The sequence below is a fragment of the Carcharodon carcharias genome, chromosome 10 (genome assembly GCF_017639515.1).
Source record: "Carcharodon carcharias isolate sCarCar2 chromosome 10, sCarCar2.pri, whole genome shotgun sequence".
Classification (NCBI taxonomy): domain Eukaryota; kingdom Metazoa; phylum Chordata; class Chondrichthyes; order Lamniformes; family Lamnidae; genus Carcharodon; species Carcharodon carcharias.
Genome location: NC_054476.1, coordinates 18,236,613 through 18,250,793, shown reverse-complemented (window position 1 = coordinate 18,250,793; position 14,181 = coordinate 18,236,613). Strand labels below are relative to the sequence as shown.

General features: G+C 43.7%; 1 protein-coding gene across 6 annotated transcripts in view; it reads left to right on the top strand.

The window, feature by feature from the left end:
- Nucleotides 1-14,181, top strand: part of LOC121283444 (protein kinase C-binding protein NELL1-like) — an 839,758-nt gene that overhangs the window by 802,185 nt on the left and 23,392 nt on the right. For all 6 annotated transcript variants that reach the window (XM_041198022.1, XM_041198019.1, XM_041198018.1 and 3 more), the window contains 2 exons: nucleotides 7,272-7,465; nucleotides 12,553-12,729. In XM_041198022.1, the coding sequence (XP_041053956.1) occupies nucleotides 7,272-7,465; nucleotides 12,553-12,729 (371 nt within the window). The remainder of the gene's footprint in view (nucleotides 1-7,271; nucleotides 7,466-12,552; nucleotides 12,730-14,181) is intronic.

Here is a 14,181-nt window from a genome sequence, read left to right as displayed (position 1 = left end):
TTAATCAGCCATTGGCTGTCCAAATAATTGTATATCCGGTGTCTCAGAACACCTTCCAATAATTTACCTACTACTGACGTCAGGCTCAATGGCCTGTAATTACCTGGTTTACTTTTGGAGCCTTTTGTAAACAACAGAACAACATGAGCTACCCTCCAATCCTCTGGCACCTCACCTGTGGCTAAGGACATTTTAAATATTTTTGCCAGGGCCCCTACAATTTCTACACTAGTCTTCCTCAAGGTCTGAGGGAATGTCATGTCAGGCCGGGGGATTTATCTATCTTTATTCGCTGTAAGGCAGCAAGCACCTCCTCCTCTTTAATCTCTATATGTTCCATGACACTACTGCTTGTTTCCCTTCCTTCCTTAGACACTATGCCAGTTACCTGAGTAAATACTGATGCAAAAAAACTGTTTAAGATCTTCCCCATCTCGTGAGGCTCCACACATAGACGACCACTCTGATCTTCAAGGGGACCAATTGTGTCCCTTACTATCCTTCTACTCTTAATATACTTGTAGAAACCCTTCGGGTTTACCTTCACATTATCGGCCAAAGCAACCTCACATCTTCTTTTTGCCATCCTGATTTCCTTTTTTAGTATTTTCTATACTCTACAAGTACCTCATTTGCTCCTTGTTGCCTATACTTGCTATACATCTCTCTCTTCTTAACCAGATCACCAATATCTCTTGAAAACCAAGCTTCCCTATGCCTGTTAACTTTGCCTTTAATCCTGACAGGAACCTGTATCATTCCACATCGCATTCTCACTATCTAGCCAACTGAGCTAAGCAATCCTGTACGATCTCCAAAAAGTTAGAATAGCACGGAGCTCACTTTTTTCGGCTGAAGTCTTCAAAGAATTTCCAGGAAGGATGGTGTTCAGATGTTGTTGAAGTCCTGACAAAATGTCCCAGAATGTCGCCTGATGTGTTTCAAAGTTGTCTTAAAACACAGTGTGGTCCTTCTATTTCCAGTAACAAGTGAACATTGAGCATGAAGCATGGTTTTAAATCGTTCAAAAAATGCTCAGCAATAACTTGTTTACTACTGTTCAGCTGGTCACTTCTTGGAGCGGTTGGTAATCTACAGTTAAATGGAGTGCAGCCTCTTTAACGATCGTTAGGAACCAACTTAATTGTCAATTAGAGCTTTACCAATTGTTAAGGTGGCCATTCTAGCCCATGCTTAAAGCCTTTTGTAAAAGGAGGTCTCGTATGGTACAACAGGCCAAACTGGCATTGTAGCTTATGATCCCATTGTGGCCACCTCAGAGGCTCCTTAGTGCCGAAAGTACCTGTCAATAACCTCCTGCAAGAGCTCACGGCTTCAGCATTAACCCCACCAAAATGAGCAAGGGAGAGTCGGCGTGGGCATTAAAAATAAAAATAAGGAACAAAATTCCAACCTGCCACTTATCGCCTGTTGCAGTTTAACACAGGCAAGTTTAGAAGCATCCTGATGTGGAGAGACAGGGCACTTCATTAGCAAGTTAAAATTGAGTTCCCACTGTGCAATTGGGGGCACGATTTAAATTTAGCACTTGCTGCATGTGTTTCTTAGAAGTCAGGAAACCAGCAGTGAAAGAAAGGTGGGGCTGCTAGTTCAAGAAGGTAGATGTCTTTGACAGCACTCCTTGTGGGCATGGAGGAACAGGAATGCTCCCTCTGCTCCCTCATGGAAGCCTTTGGCTTCCCCTCTGCTAATCATGGTCGCTGTCTTTGTTGTGCCATGATTGCCAACCTCTGTCCTGCCATGACCATTTCTCTTTCTCCAAGCATTAAGTGTGATTTATCCCTCGTGCAAGATCATGGCTGACTTCACCCGCCCTCTCCGACCCCCTCTCAACCCCAAACCCTGAAACCTCACCTTCCCCACTCCCAGTTGCTGGAGACTATCCCAATGGCCTCCACTTGTGGCCTCCTGCTGCTGGTACTCCCCGCTGGCAGCCAGCCAGATTGTCAATTTGGGAATTTATGCAGGGAATGGAGAAAGTCACTGATAATGAGGTCCTGCCGTTAAGTTTGGCGGATTCATTTGGCCGCAACCTCTCCCCAATCCCCCACACCCTCCCTGTCTCCCCATAAGTATAGAAACCAATGTTACAGGGCAATGACCTGTCTTCAGAACCTGAAATGTTAACTCTATTTCTCTCTCCACAGCTGCTGCCTGGCCTGCTGAGGGTCTCCAGCATTTTCTGTTTATTTTTCAGACTTCCAGCTTCGGCAGAATTCTGCTTTTGATTCAGTGGCCAGGATTTTCCGTGCCCATCAGCCCATCAGCATCGGGCCTGGTCAGTGGCGAGTGAACAATATGGCGAGAAGGCCAAAAATTGGTTTCATGGCAGTTTGCGGTCATCTGCTCAGCCTGTCGATGGCGGGCCACGTTCCCAGCCATCGAATGTCAGGAACCTCGTTGTAATACATCATTATAGGCCAGCCTGCTGGACTCATCCCCCCCCCCCCCCCACCCACTGGATTGTCCTCCAATGTTGGCGGGAAATACAGCAAGACCTAGACAATATCCAGACTTCGGCTGACAAGTGGCAAGTAACATTCATGCCACAATGACTCCCCAAAGCCTATACCATCTGCAAGACACAAGTCAGGAGTGTGATGGAATACTCCCCACTTTCCTGGATGAGTGCAGCTCCTACAACACTCAAGAAACTTGACATCATCCAGGACAAAGCAGCCTGCTTGATTGGCACCACATACACAAAAATTCACTCCCATACCACCAACGCACAATAGCAGCAGGGTGTACCATCTACAAGATGCACAGCAGGAATTCACCAAGGCTCCTTAGACAGCATCTTCCAAACACACGACCACCACCAGCTAGAACACCACCTGGAAGTTCCCATCCAAGCCACTCACCATCCTGACTTGGAAATATATCGCCGTTCCTTCAGTGTCGCTGGGTCAAAATCCTGGAACTCCCTTCCTAACAGCACTATGGGTATATCTACACCACATGGACTGCAGCGGCTCAAGAAGGTAGCTCACCACCAACTTCTCAAGGGGCAATTAGGGATGGGCAATAAATGCTGGCCCAGCCAGCGACGCCCACATCCTGTGAGTGAATAAAAAAAAAACACGGCGGCGCAGAACACGTCTTGACAGTGTGACGTGGAGAAGTTGGGACTTGCCACCAGGGTCTTGCTCACATCGTAGACATCCGAGGAGCAGAAGATGCTGGAGCCCGACAGCACCGGGATCCTGAAGGAATGTCCATAGCTTGGCTGGGTGGATTCTCATGGGCTAGGCCCTATTGTGATGCAGCTCATGGAAGTTGGAAAGTCACCATTGATGCTTACAATAGAAGATGGTCGAGTGGGCAGGAGAGGGAGGTCTAGGATTGACTGGGAGAGAAAGAGGTGTTGGGGAGATGAGGTTGGGAAGTGGGGGAACGAAAGTGTTGAGGGGGTGAGGTTGGGAGAAGGGGAAATGAAGGTGTTGGGGGGTTGAAGTTGGGAGGGCAGTGAAGATGTCAGGGAGGTGTGGTTGGGAGGGGGGAATGAAAGTTTAAGGGGGAGTGAGGTTTGTGGGGAGGGCGTCAGGGGGGGAGATGATGGCAACTGGGGAGGTAGGTGTAAGGGGGTGGAAGGTGTAAGGGAAGGAGTTTGGAGGGGGAAAGGAGTGCAGAGAGGGGAAGGAGTCCGGGGGAGGAAAGGGAGGGGAGGGAATCCAGGGGGAAGAAGGAGTACGGAGAGGGAAGGGTGTCTGGTGAGCGGAGGAAGGAGTGCAGAGAGAGGAGGTAGTAAGGGTGGAGGAAGAAGTAAGTGTGGAGGAATGAGCCAGGAAGAGGGAAGCAGTAAAGCTGGAGGAAGAAGTGAGGGTGCCTGAGAGAGCCAGGAAGAGGGAAAGAGTAAGGCTGGAGGAAGAAGCCAGGCTCGAGGAAGGAGTCAGGAGGTGGGAAGGACTAAGGGTGGCAGAAGAAGTAAGGGTGCCTGAGGGAGTCAAGAACGGGAAGGGACCAAGCGGAGGGAAGGCCGGGAGAAGGGGTAGGGGGAGTGGGAAGGGGGTTGGGGGCTGGGGGGGGCGGTTGTGAAGGAGCCCAGAAGGGAGAAGAGGTTCCAGAGTGAAGGGGTCCGGAAGGGGGAAGGGGTTTGGGGGGAGAAGGGGCCTGGTGTGGGGAAGGAGTTCCGTAGGGCGGCAGGGGTTCCAGGGGGTCTGCAACAATTGATTACATTCCAAGAGTTCAAATATTTTTGGCCCTTGCAAGCAGCGGTGTACTCAGTTCACTATCCAAGATGATGTAATTCCGCATCACGGGCTGTGGTTTGTCCAATCAGGCATTCGGATCTAATTTTCAACAGTTTCTCTTCAAAGCTCTCACATTCTGATGCATCAGCTGTTCAAATTCCAGGAGCAACCTTGTTGAATAATGCAGCTAAGATCCCGATCTAGCCTTGCTGACTTATTTTTATTCATTCATGGGATGTGAGCATCACGGGCTAGACCAGTTTTTATTGCCTATCCTAATAGCCCTTGAGAGGGTGGTGGTGAGCTGCCTTCTGGAACTGCTGCAGTCCCTGTGGTGTAGGTACACCCACAGTGCTGTTAGGGAGGGAGTTCCAGGACGTTGACCAAGCGACAGTGAAGGAACGGTGATATATTTCCAAATCAGAATGGTGAGTGGCTTGGAGGGAGCTTGCAAGTGGTGGTGTTCCCATACGTCTGCTGCTCTTGTCCTTCTAGATGATGGTTGTCGTGGGTTTGGAAGGTGCTGTCTAAGGAGTCTTGGTGAGTTTCTGCAGTGCATCTTGTAGATGGTACACACTGCTGTCAATGTTCATCAGTGGTAGAGGGAGGAAAAGTTTGTGGATGTGATGTCAATCAAGCAAGCTGCTTTGTCCTGGATGGTGTCAAGCTTCTTGAGTGTTGTTGGGGCTACACTCATCCAGGCAAGTGGAGAGTATTCCATCACACTTCTGACTTGTGCCCTTGTAGATGGAGAACATGCTTTGGGGAATCAGGAGAATTCCTAACCACAGAATTCCTAGCCTCTGATTTGCTCTTGTAGCCACAGTATTTATAGGGCTAGTCTAGTTCAATTTCTGGTCAATGGTATCCTCCAGGATGTTGATAGTGGAGGTTTCAGCGATGGTAATGCCCATGAATGTCAAGGGATGATGGTTAAATTTTTTATTGCTGGAGATGGTCATTGCCTGGCATTGTGTGGCACGAATGTTACTTGCCATTTGTCAGCCCACGCCTGGATATTGTCCAGGCCTTGATGCACTTGGACACGGACTGCTTCTGTTGACTATTGCGACATGCCTGGAGAAAATACAGGACCACAAGCAGAATTTGCAATTACTTGTAGAACAAACTATTTTGCGCTTCAGAACAACTGGCCCAACCAGAAGTCACCAGAAAACAACATCAGAATTGGATAAAGGGAGCTGGCACAGATGTGATGGGCCAAAGGGCCACCTTCCGTGAGGTCAGATTCAAACATGGGATTAATATTTGGGAACTGTTGGCTCAGAGAAGAAAGCAGGCATGGCATTTTAAATCAAGTTCGAGGCATCCTGAAATTGGTCAAATAGGTTACGACCCTTTGCAGATAGTACTTCATATGTTTTTAAACTGCCATATGATATATTTTTACTGTCTTGCTCATTATACAGTTGTACTCTTTCTGTTGGTAGATCAGAACTGTTTGGACTGTAGAATTCTCGCTGAATGCCGTCAGCCTAGTTTCATGCTGGAAGCAGAAGGTATTCTTCATGATAAAGAGACAAATCCCTGATGCAAAGTTCTATGTAACCGGTTTGGCAAGACTGTTTTATATCCGATTGTTGAGTATAAAGAGTAGTCAGTATTTGGATTCAAATATGTACCGTCTGGGTGGTTCTCTGTCTACTGCCAGAAGTTTTGCTTGTACTTTTGACTCTAATTCCATAAAGAGATGCTGCATAAAACTGACAATGAATGTTCCATTGATGAGTCTTTTACTGAAAGAGTGCCATATTCCCTTCAGAAGCTGCAAAAAGCTCATTCAATCTCATGTAGCGAGTGGAGATAGTGTTCAGGAGGCTAGCTAAAACTGGAATGAAATGATGGAAATTTTCACTCATACATATGCTGCTTCCTTCATGATATCGAAAGATGCAATTGTATGCCCTGTTTGTAAGAGATGTGGAGGTCAATAAGAAAGAATAAGTCACAAATTTCACTCTAATGTATTCAGTGTTTATTTCCGCACAGTGTATTGAATAGGTGCTCCTGAGTACCTGTCATATCTTCAACATTGTGCCCTAAACATCTGAGTTTTGGAGCTGAACTTCGCAGCTAAAACAGCGATTTTGCTGCACAATTATCTGTCGCTCTGAGCAACCCTACCTATCTTCATACTAATACCGACTCGTTTGCACCCAATTAAGAATGGCCAGTTTTTGAATTTCTGAGCATTATCTCCTGTGTTGTTTCAGTGTTGTCTTACTCATGGCTGTTCCAGTGCAGAGAGTGGTTTGCAGAGCCTAAAACAATCAAGATTGATGGTTGAATTGATAAACTGATTATTCAGATATTCTAGATGGTCCCAAATGCGCTTCAACTTACTGGTTTCGTGTTTTTCAGTCCCTTACACAATGAAGCTGTCATACCAGGTAACTCTACATTTAGATTGTATTTTAAGAGCCGACCTAGAAGGTGTTAATTATTTGAAGGCTGAAGAATTAACTCACGTCTGTGAAATGGTGTACCATACCTGTTCTGGACAGTGCTTGACAAGACATAAATTAATTGATTTAGTTTGTAGTTGATTAGAATTTGTCTGTGACTCATTCTTGTAATGTATTAATTAACACAGCCAGTGTACAAATTAATGGCATGGCCTTGTCCTTGCCACACAGTGCGACTTGTTTTCATTCACACAACCGAGAACACACACACGACATGACCTGAGGAAAAGTGAATGCTGCCTAATGGAATTGCTGTCAAAGTCAGTTTTAAAATGTTAACAAAAACCAATAAGTGCTGGAAAAACTCAGCAGGCCTGTCAGCATCTTTGGAGAGAAAAACAGAATTAACGTTTTGGACTCTTCTTTGGACCGAGGATATTGGATCATATTGGATTCAAAATGTTAACTCTGTTTCTCGCTCCAAAGATGCTGACAGGCCTGCTGAGTTTTTCTAGCACTTTTTTTTTGTTTTATTTCAGATCTCAAGCATCTGCTTTTATTTTAGCTTTAAAATGTTACCTTTTGCCAGACTTGTAAGCCAACTTGAAATCCCGTGTCTGACTCTTCACAGATGTCGATGAATGTGCCACAGGAATGCATAGTTGCTGGAATGACTCGGTCTGTGTGAACCTGGAAGGGGGATTTGACTGCCGGTGTCCTTTTGGTGAGCATTGCACTGGAGACTGCCCCCATGATGAAGGGTTAAAGCGTAACAGACAGGTCTGGACCTTGAGAGATGATCGGTGTTCTGTCTGCTCCTGTCAGGTGAGTACGTACGACCTGATGCTAAGTTGCTGAAGAAAACCACAACCTCATTGTCACAATGGATAGTTCCATAATTTGAGGGACCATTTTCTGAGATGACTAAGTAGCATTCCATGTCACTTCTGCTTATTGTAAAAAAAAAACCTTCTGATATATCTTTCACTTGATTTTTTTTAAATTGGAGGCCTTGTGAGATAAAGCTTTCAGTTTACAGACCTTCCTGTGGAAGAAAGAAAGACAAGCGACCTCTAATTCCAGCCCAGACTAAGGTGAACACCTTCAGATCAGGGAGGTGCAAATGGAATAGAATCAGATTCTGCTGGTATTCCAACTAATTTTTAATTTCCTGACATCTTCTGAGATGGGAATATGGGTAGACTTCCCTTCAGTCTCAGGGAGTTCCCAACTATTCCTGAAACTCTTCTTATTGTTTCCTTGTAATGCCTCACAGGAACTCTCACCAGCTGGGAAATCTGAGTCTCAATGAGATGCTGGCAAGTAGTAACTGATCTTCTCTGGGTTTGTTTACCTTAAAAAAAATACTCTGCTGCTCCATTGGGATCTACATATTGAGAAGACTCACTTTTTCATTTGGCCCTTCCACCACAATTCCACTCTTCGTCATCAGAGGGGCCTGGTGCTGCTCTGGCATTCAGACCAACAATTCAGGTGGGTGTTGCTGAACCTAATGGCACAATGCACCCTCCCTATTTGCTCAAATGAGCCATTCCCATAATTGAACTGGGGGTCTTGGCCTGTTTGCTCTGGAAGATTGCGGGTCCATTGCACAGTTCCACTGGTATTGAGGCCCAAAAGGCATTGCATCTCAGAGCCTCAACATCTAAGATGGCAACAGTGCAGAGTTATCTCTAGAAATTCTGTTGAATGCACGTCATCATTGGCGACTCCGTCTTTGGTTTTCTCTTCATGCACAGGGATTGCAGAGTCTCGAGCGTTCTGACCACAAAAGAACAAGCAGCAAGAGCATGTATGTCAAGGTTAGCTTGAGACATTTCCAACCATGGGAAAGCAATAAATAAAGGTGTCTCGAGATTTCTAACAATTTTGGCCTGGAGTCAGATGACTTTATTACTGTCCCTGTTCCAGTGACCTGCATTTTCCAAGGAGGCAGAATTTCCCTCCACTCTTAATTCCCTGATGGCAATCTAAATTTGAGAAGTGATGAACATGTTCAGCATATCTGAGGTTCAAAAAGAAATATTTGCTGAATGCAGAGATTATTTAGAAGGGAACACTGAGAAATTTACGAAGAATAGAAGGGACGAGAGAAGATTAGAAAGGCAATGAAGAATTATTAGCCATCAGCAAAAAAGGAAATACCATAAATTGCAGCATAAGTCGACCCAGTGCATAGGCAGACCCCTTTTTTTCCTGCCCCCAAAATCATGTTTTTGCATGTACTCGGCAGATAAGTCGACCTCCCTTTTCAGCCATGACATGCTATACTCGCAGTAGTAGCAGTCAGCCTCAATTTTTTGCCTCAAAAATGCATGTTTTACTTACCAGTGCCCTATAACTAGGCACAAGACGATGCAGGCTATGTTGTGAAGATGTGCGGGAATTTAAGACATGCCCACTCCTTGCGTCGGAGGCTGAAGGTATTCCATAATGGTGACTATCCATGCCGGCAGTTCAATTTTATACTCAGTCTATAAGTCCATCCCCTTTTTTGGAGGGATTTTTTGAGTCTTCAAAGGTCAACTTATACGCCAGCATCTACGGTAGCAATGTCTTTTATTACTGCATAAGAAAGCAGTATACTGCTAAAAGACATCAAAGTTCTTCCAGATTTCATTTCATGTTTGCCCTGATTCAGAGCAACAAGCATGGGCCAAGAGGGGTGTCACCCTGGTTTACCGACCAGAGACCCCCCAACTTACTCCCCAGACTTATACAATAGTCCCGACTGGTCCCGCCACCACCACAACATCAGTGCAGTGATCCTCCCCTTCTTCGAATAGTGTAATGTGGCCTTGTGATGTGAGAGGGGCAGACACATAGTTTAACAAATTATTGGAAAGACAGCACCTCCAACAGTGCCAGTCCTCTTGAACTCTGATTTAGGATGTGTGCGTTACCACTGAGCAGAGGCAAGTACAGTGACACTTGGGCATCATCACATTAACAATCACATATGCTGCAACAATATGAAAAGGAAGCCAAAAAGTGCGCCAGAAATGCACATGTTTTAGTGAGCAACAGCGCCCAGGAAAGTGGGGTACAGACAATGTCAATCACTTGGGGCTGGCGGGGCGGGGAGGTGGTGGGGTGGGGTGGGGGCTACTCAGTGTGATAAATGGCAACCAGACTGAGCAGGAGACCTGAAAGACTGACTTTAAAAAAAGGTCGGAACCGTCAGCATGACACTTCTGATTTTTTTAAAGCCTGTCTATAAGGTTAGTTTCACTGACTGTAGTTGTGAATAGGAATTGTTGCTGCTGCTTCCGACCTTCAGGCAAGTTTCAGGGACTGATAGGGGGCAGTCGGCTGTGGTGGGGGTGTGGGGGGTTGGGACTGCGGTGGGGTGAGAGGGTCACTTTTAGTGTTTAGCACCACAAAATTAAATACTGTACGTGTCTTGAAATTCTGTTTTGAATTTAAACCAGCATATAAAAAGCAGTCTAAATTTTCACTGTGCGCTAAAGTAGACACAATTCTGATGACATACTGTGTTGATGTACCGGAGGCTTGAGAATCTTGGGCCTCATCAAAATCAATATAAGAAAATATAAACTGGGAGTAATGCAAAAATACAGTATTGACTCACTATCACCTATTTTATTATTCTTACAAAGTTTGGAAATTAAATCCATGTTTGTCACTTGGAGATTACTTAAAGAAAGGCTTTACTGATCTCTACCCCATCACCCTAGAACCTCTATCAATTCATGATGTACAACATAATTTGTATGACAGTTTCTGGGGGAAGGGGAAACAATCCAGTTAATTTAAGGCCGTACTGAATTTATGTGCTATGTATCATCCTTCTCTGAAAAATTCAGAACAACAATGCAATCTGCATTTTTCCTGAGCTGTTGGTAGAAGTCTGATTGACAGATCCGGGGGATAGCGCCATTAACATACAAGGAGCAGATGCCATTTATGGTATATTGTGGATTGGCACCAGAAAAGTCAGAATAATAAGGTTGTATTAGCTACAGAATTTAATTGTTTTGTAAATATATTGATTTTTTTTGTAACCACTTTCCTAGCATCAGTTGATTGCTCTGGGATTAATTATCCTTAGAGAATCAGCATTGGGCATTCAATTTCACCATTTCTACAGTCACCCTGCCTACTGCATGCAGGTGTAATGAAAGAAAGACAAAACCTACATTTATATAGCACCTTTCATGATGCCTGAAATTGCTTTACAGACAATTAAGTACTTTTGAGTTGGTATAATGTAGGCAATATTATCAAATAGCAGAGCAGGCTTGAGGGACCTAATGGCTTACTCCTGCTCCTAATACATATGTTCATATGTCATTTGGATGGATGAGATGAGGTGCACTAGATGGCCTTTGTCATCCATAATTGTCTTGCAAACAGAAGGTGGAATCATGGCAGGAGTTCTGTTTATTTTGTTCCTAATGCAAGTTTACTGAGTAGGCTTTGTGGGGTGAAATTGCCAGGACAGGAATGTATCATAGGTTCATAGTGAATCAGTAGTCTGTTTTGCACTGTACATGATTCTTAAGAGTCTTTTCTATTGACTTCAATTTTGTCTTTTTGCCCACTTACCTATTATACCACTCAATCTTAGTGCTTTTATGAGTTTATTGAGGTTTAGAAATAGCGTGATAAAATTGTGTTGCACAGTAGATATTGAAAATATATTGTAGTGAAAAGCAGCAATCAGCAGAGTCTTCAGACTTGTTGATCAAGAAAACACAAATACAATTGTGAACCATCCAGTCTTTGGCCTCTGGCCTCTTAAAAGTTGTGTCACACAGAGACACCTGAGGACTCCAAAGCTTCTCGCTGACATTGAAGACCTATGTTGTTCTCAGGAGTCATTTGATCTTTCTACCTGTGAGATTACTGATAAAATGGAATCCAATTACACTCCTTGTATGAAATAATTATATTGAATAATAGCATGCACCCAGGCAGGAGAAAATCTTCTACTTCGTCTACTGAATGGAAAAGATCTTATGCAATTTATTTGGGTTGCAAGTATTGAATCTTTCCCCCAGATGTGCATTTTCTGCCACCGTCTACTTATGGTACAATGTGTAGAACATGTTAATAAGGGATGAGGCAGTCACTGAAATCGGTGTTATCATCTGCAGTGTTATAAATAACCAGTGAGATATTTTCCCATTAAATTAACAATGTTGCACAATGCTATTAAAGTAAAATTTGTACTCTTTGTTTAGTTTAATTGTCCCAGTTGGTTTGTGGCACACACAAACTAACACTGCATTATATCATTGCTGTTCTTAATATTAATGACCCATGCTGCATAGATAATTGGACAATGTTTATAACCAGATGCCAATAATGGCATTGTCATTTTACTAGGACATTTCTGTGATTTTTTTTTTTGGTTACATTGTTGGGGAATCTTGAAAGGGGAAAAAAACATGCTTCATTGTGGGGGAGGGGGATGGTGTTAAAGGGGTGGAGCATTGGGGGGGAGGTGGCGGTTAATAAGTGACCCAGAAACAGGAGCAGCACCAGGACCCATGCTTTCTCTCCCTAGCCCTAGTAAGCAACATGCTAACATTAGAGCAAAGTTTTCAGTATAGATTGTGGTTGGGCCTTGTGCACTTTGGAATAACTTAAGTTTCAGGAGTCTGATTCTCATAGTGATCTCTCAAAGCCTATTGGAATACCAGTGTTTGATTAGAATCTTTCTGTATAGACTTAAGTGAATTATTCATTCAACATTGTGATATACCTTAGCATAAGCATTTGGCTTTAATGCAGATTTACTATTAATATGTGTCTGTTACTAATTCATCAAAGAGAAACATCAGTTGCAGTTTGTTTTTATAGATGCCTGAAATTCAATGACACTTCTTCAGTGTGAAAGCTTTTTTCTCCCTCCCTGATTATAGGATGGGAAGATTTTCTGCAGAAGGACTGTTTGTGATTGTCGTAATCCGAATGTAGACCTCTTCTGCTGTTCAGAATGTGACACCAGAGTGACCAGCCAGTGTTTGCACCAGAATGGACATCTGGTCTATCGCAGTGGAGACATCTGGACTTATAACTGCCAGCAATGCCGATGTTTGGTATGTGTCTGAATTTTCATGGGGAATTCCCATTGTTATGTTCTTTATTCAACGAAAACATACAAATTATATAAAGGATTGAAGAAACAACAAGGTGGGTTCTGTTATGATCCCAGTGATGGTGCCACTGAGCAAGCTTGATCTCAGGATGGAACTCAGCTTGATAGAGCCTAATTTCATTTTTAGGAATGTGGAGAGTAGCTACTGAACAGAGTCACAGGAGTCAGCTGATGAACTTTTAACAAAATAATAAAGCATTTATTAAACAAGAAAAGATTAACTATATTATATTACTCCTTCACTCACAACTGTACCTTCACAGATATATACAGATTTGTAAAGATAACACAAGTTACAATAGCTATCTTATAGTCTAATGTTCATAGTGAGTACACAGTCCATGTAAACCAATTGGTGGCCTGTGGTCAGGCACACCACACTCTGAAACCAAGTGACAGATACCACTCCAAACAGATGCTATGAATCTCTCATCAGCAACCCCCAGGCGCCTGTCACACTGTAAGCCAACAGGTCTCACTGAACTCTGTCTTTCACATGAGGGTTTCCAAACTCCACTCTCCAAGAACTCGCTTTGGAATTTTGTCCCAAACCAACACTTTCTCTCAGGTTTTCCGCAAAGATTCATGCCCAGAGTTTCAAACTCTCCTTTTGATGTTCTTCTCCCCTAGGTCATCACAGGCATTCAATCTTCCACACACTTTATCTCACTGACTCAGCCACCAACAATACACCACTGCTTTACATGCCCATACAAAGAGTTATAGACCTTCAACTGCCTCTTCGGCTTGAAGCCTTCCTCTGCTCCTCACTCTTCACTCAACAGAACCTTTTCCAGGTTCCTGTCCTTCCTTTGACTAGGATGTCTTCTTAGGACTTTCTCCTGTTTTTGTCTGACTCTTTGGCCTTGGGACCTCTCCTCTTTAGCTTGGGACTTGCTATCTGCAACTTTTAATGTGCTGCCTATTCTGGCACCTTCGTGCGTGCGTGCGTGCTAGTGTGTGTGTGTGTGTGTGTGTGTGTGTGTGTGCCTTTTAATGTGAAACTAAAACTCAACTCAATCTTTTCTTAACACACAAATACAGAAATACACTTAGACTTCAAAGCTAAAACTCACTCCTAACACCCACAAATACAATATAACGTACTTAAACTATCTCTATTCTAGTTCTTGGTTTAATATAAGACTATATACAGATAATACTCATTGGGAGACTATGAGGCACATATCTGACCTCGACTACTGCTGCTTTCAGAGAGCATACAAGACATGGGATTACTACATCATATCCCTTTGAGGTGGTAATGATTGACAGTAGTTGAAGATATGTGGCTTTAAAGGTGCATGCACATCATATCACAGCATTTCCCCTTTTTTCTAACTAAACATTTACCTTTGAAGAATCAAAATATTTACATGAAAGCTAAAGAAAA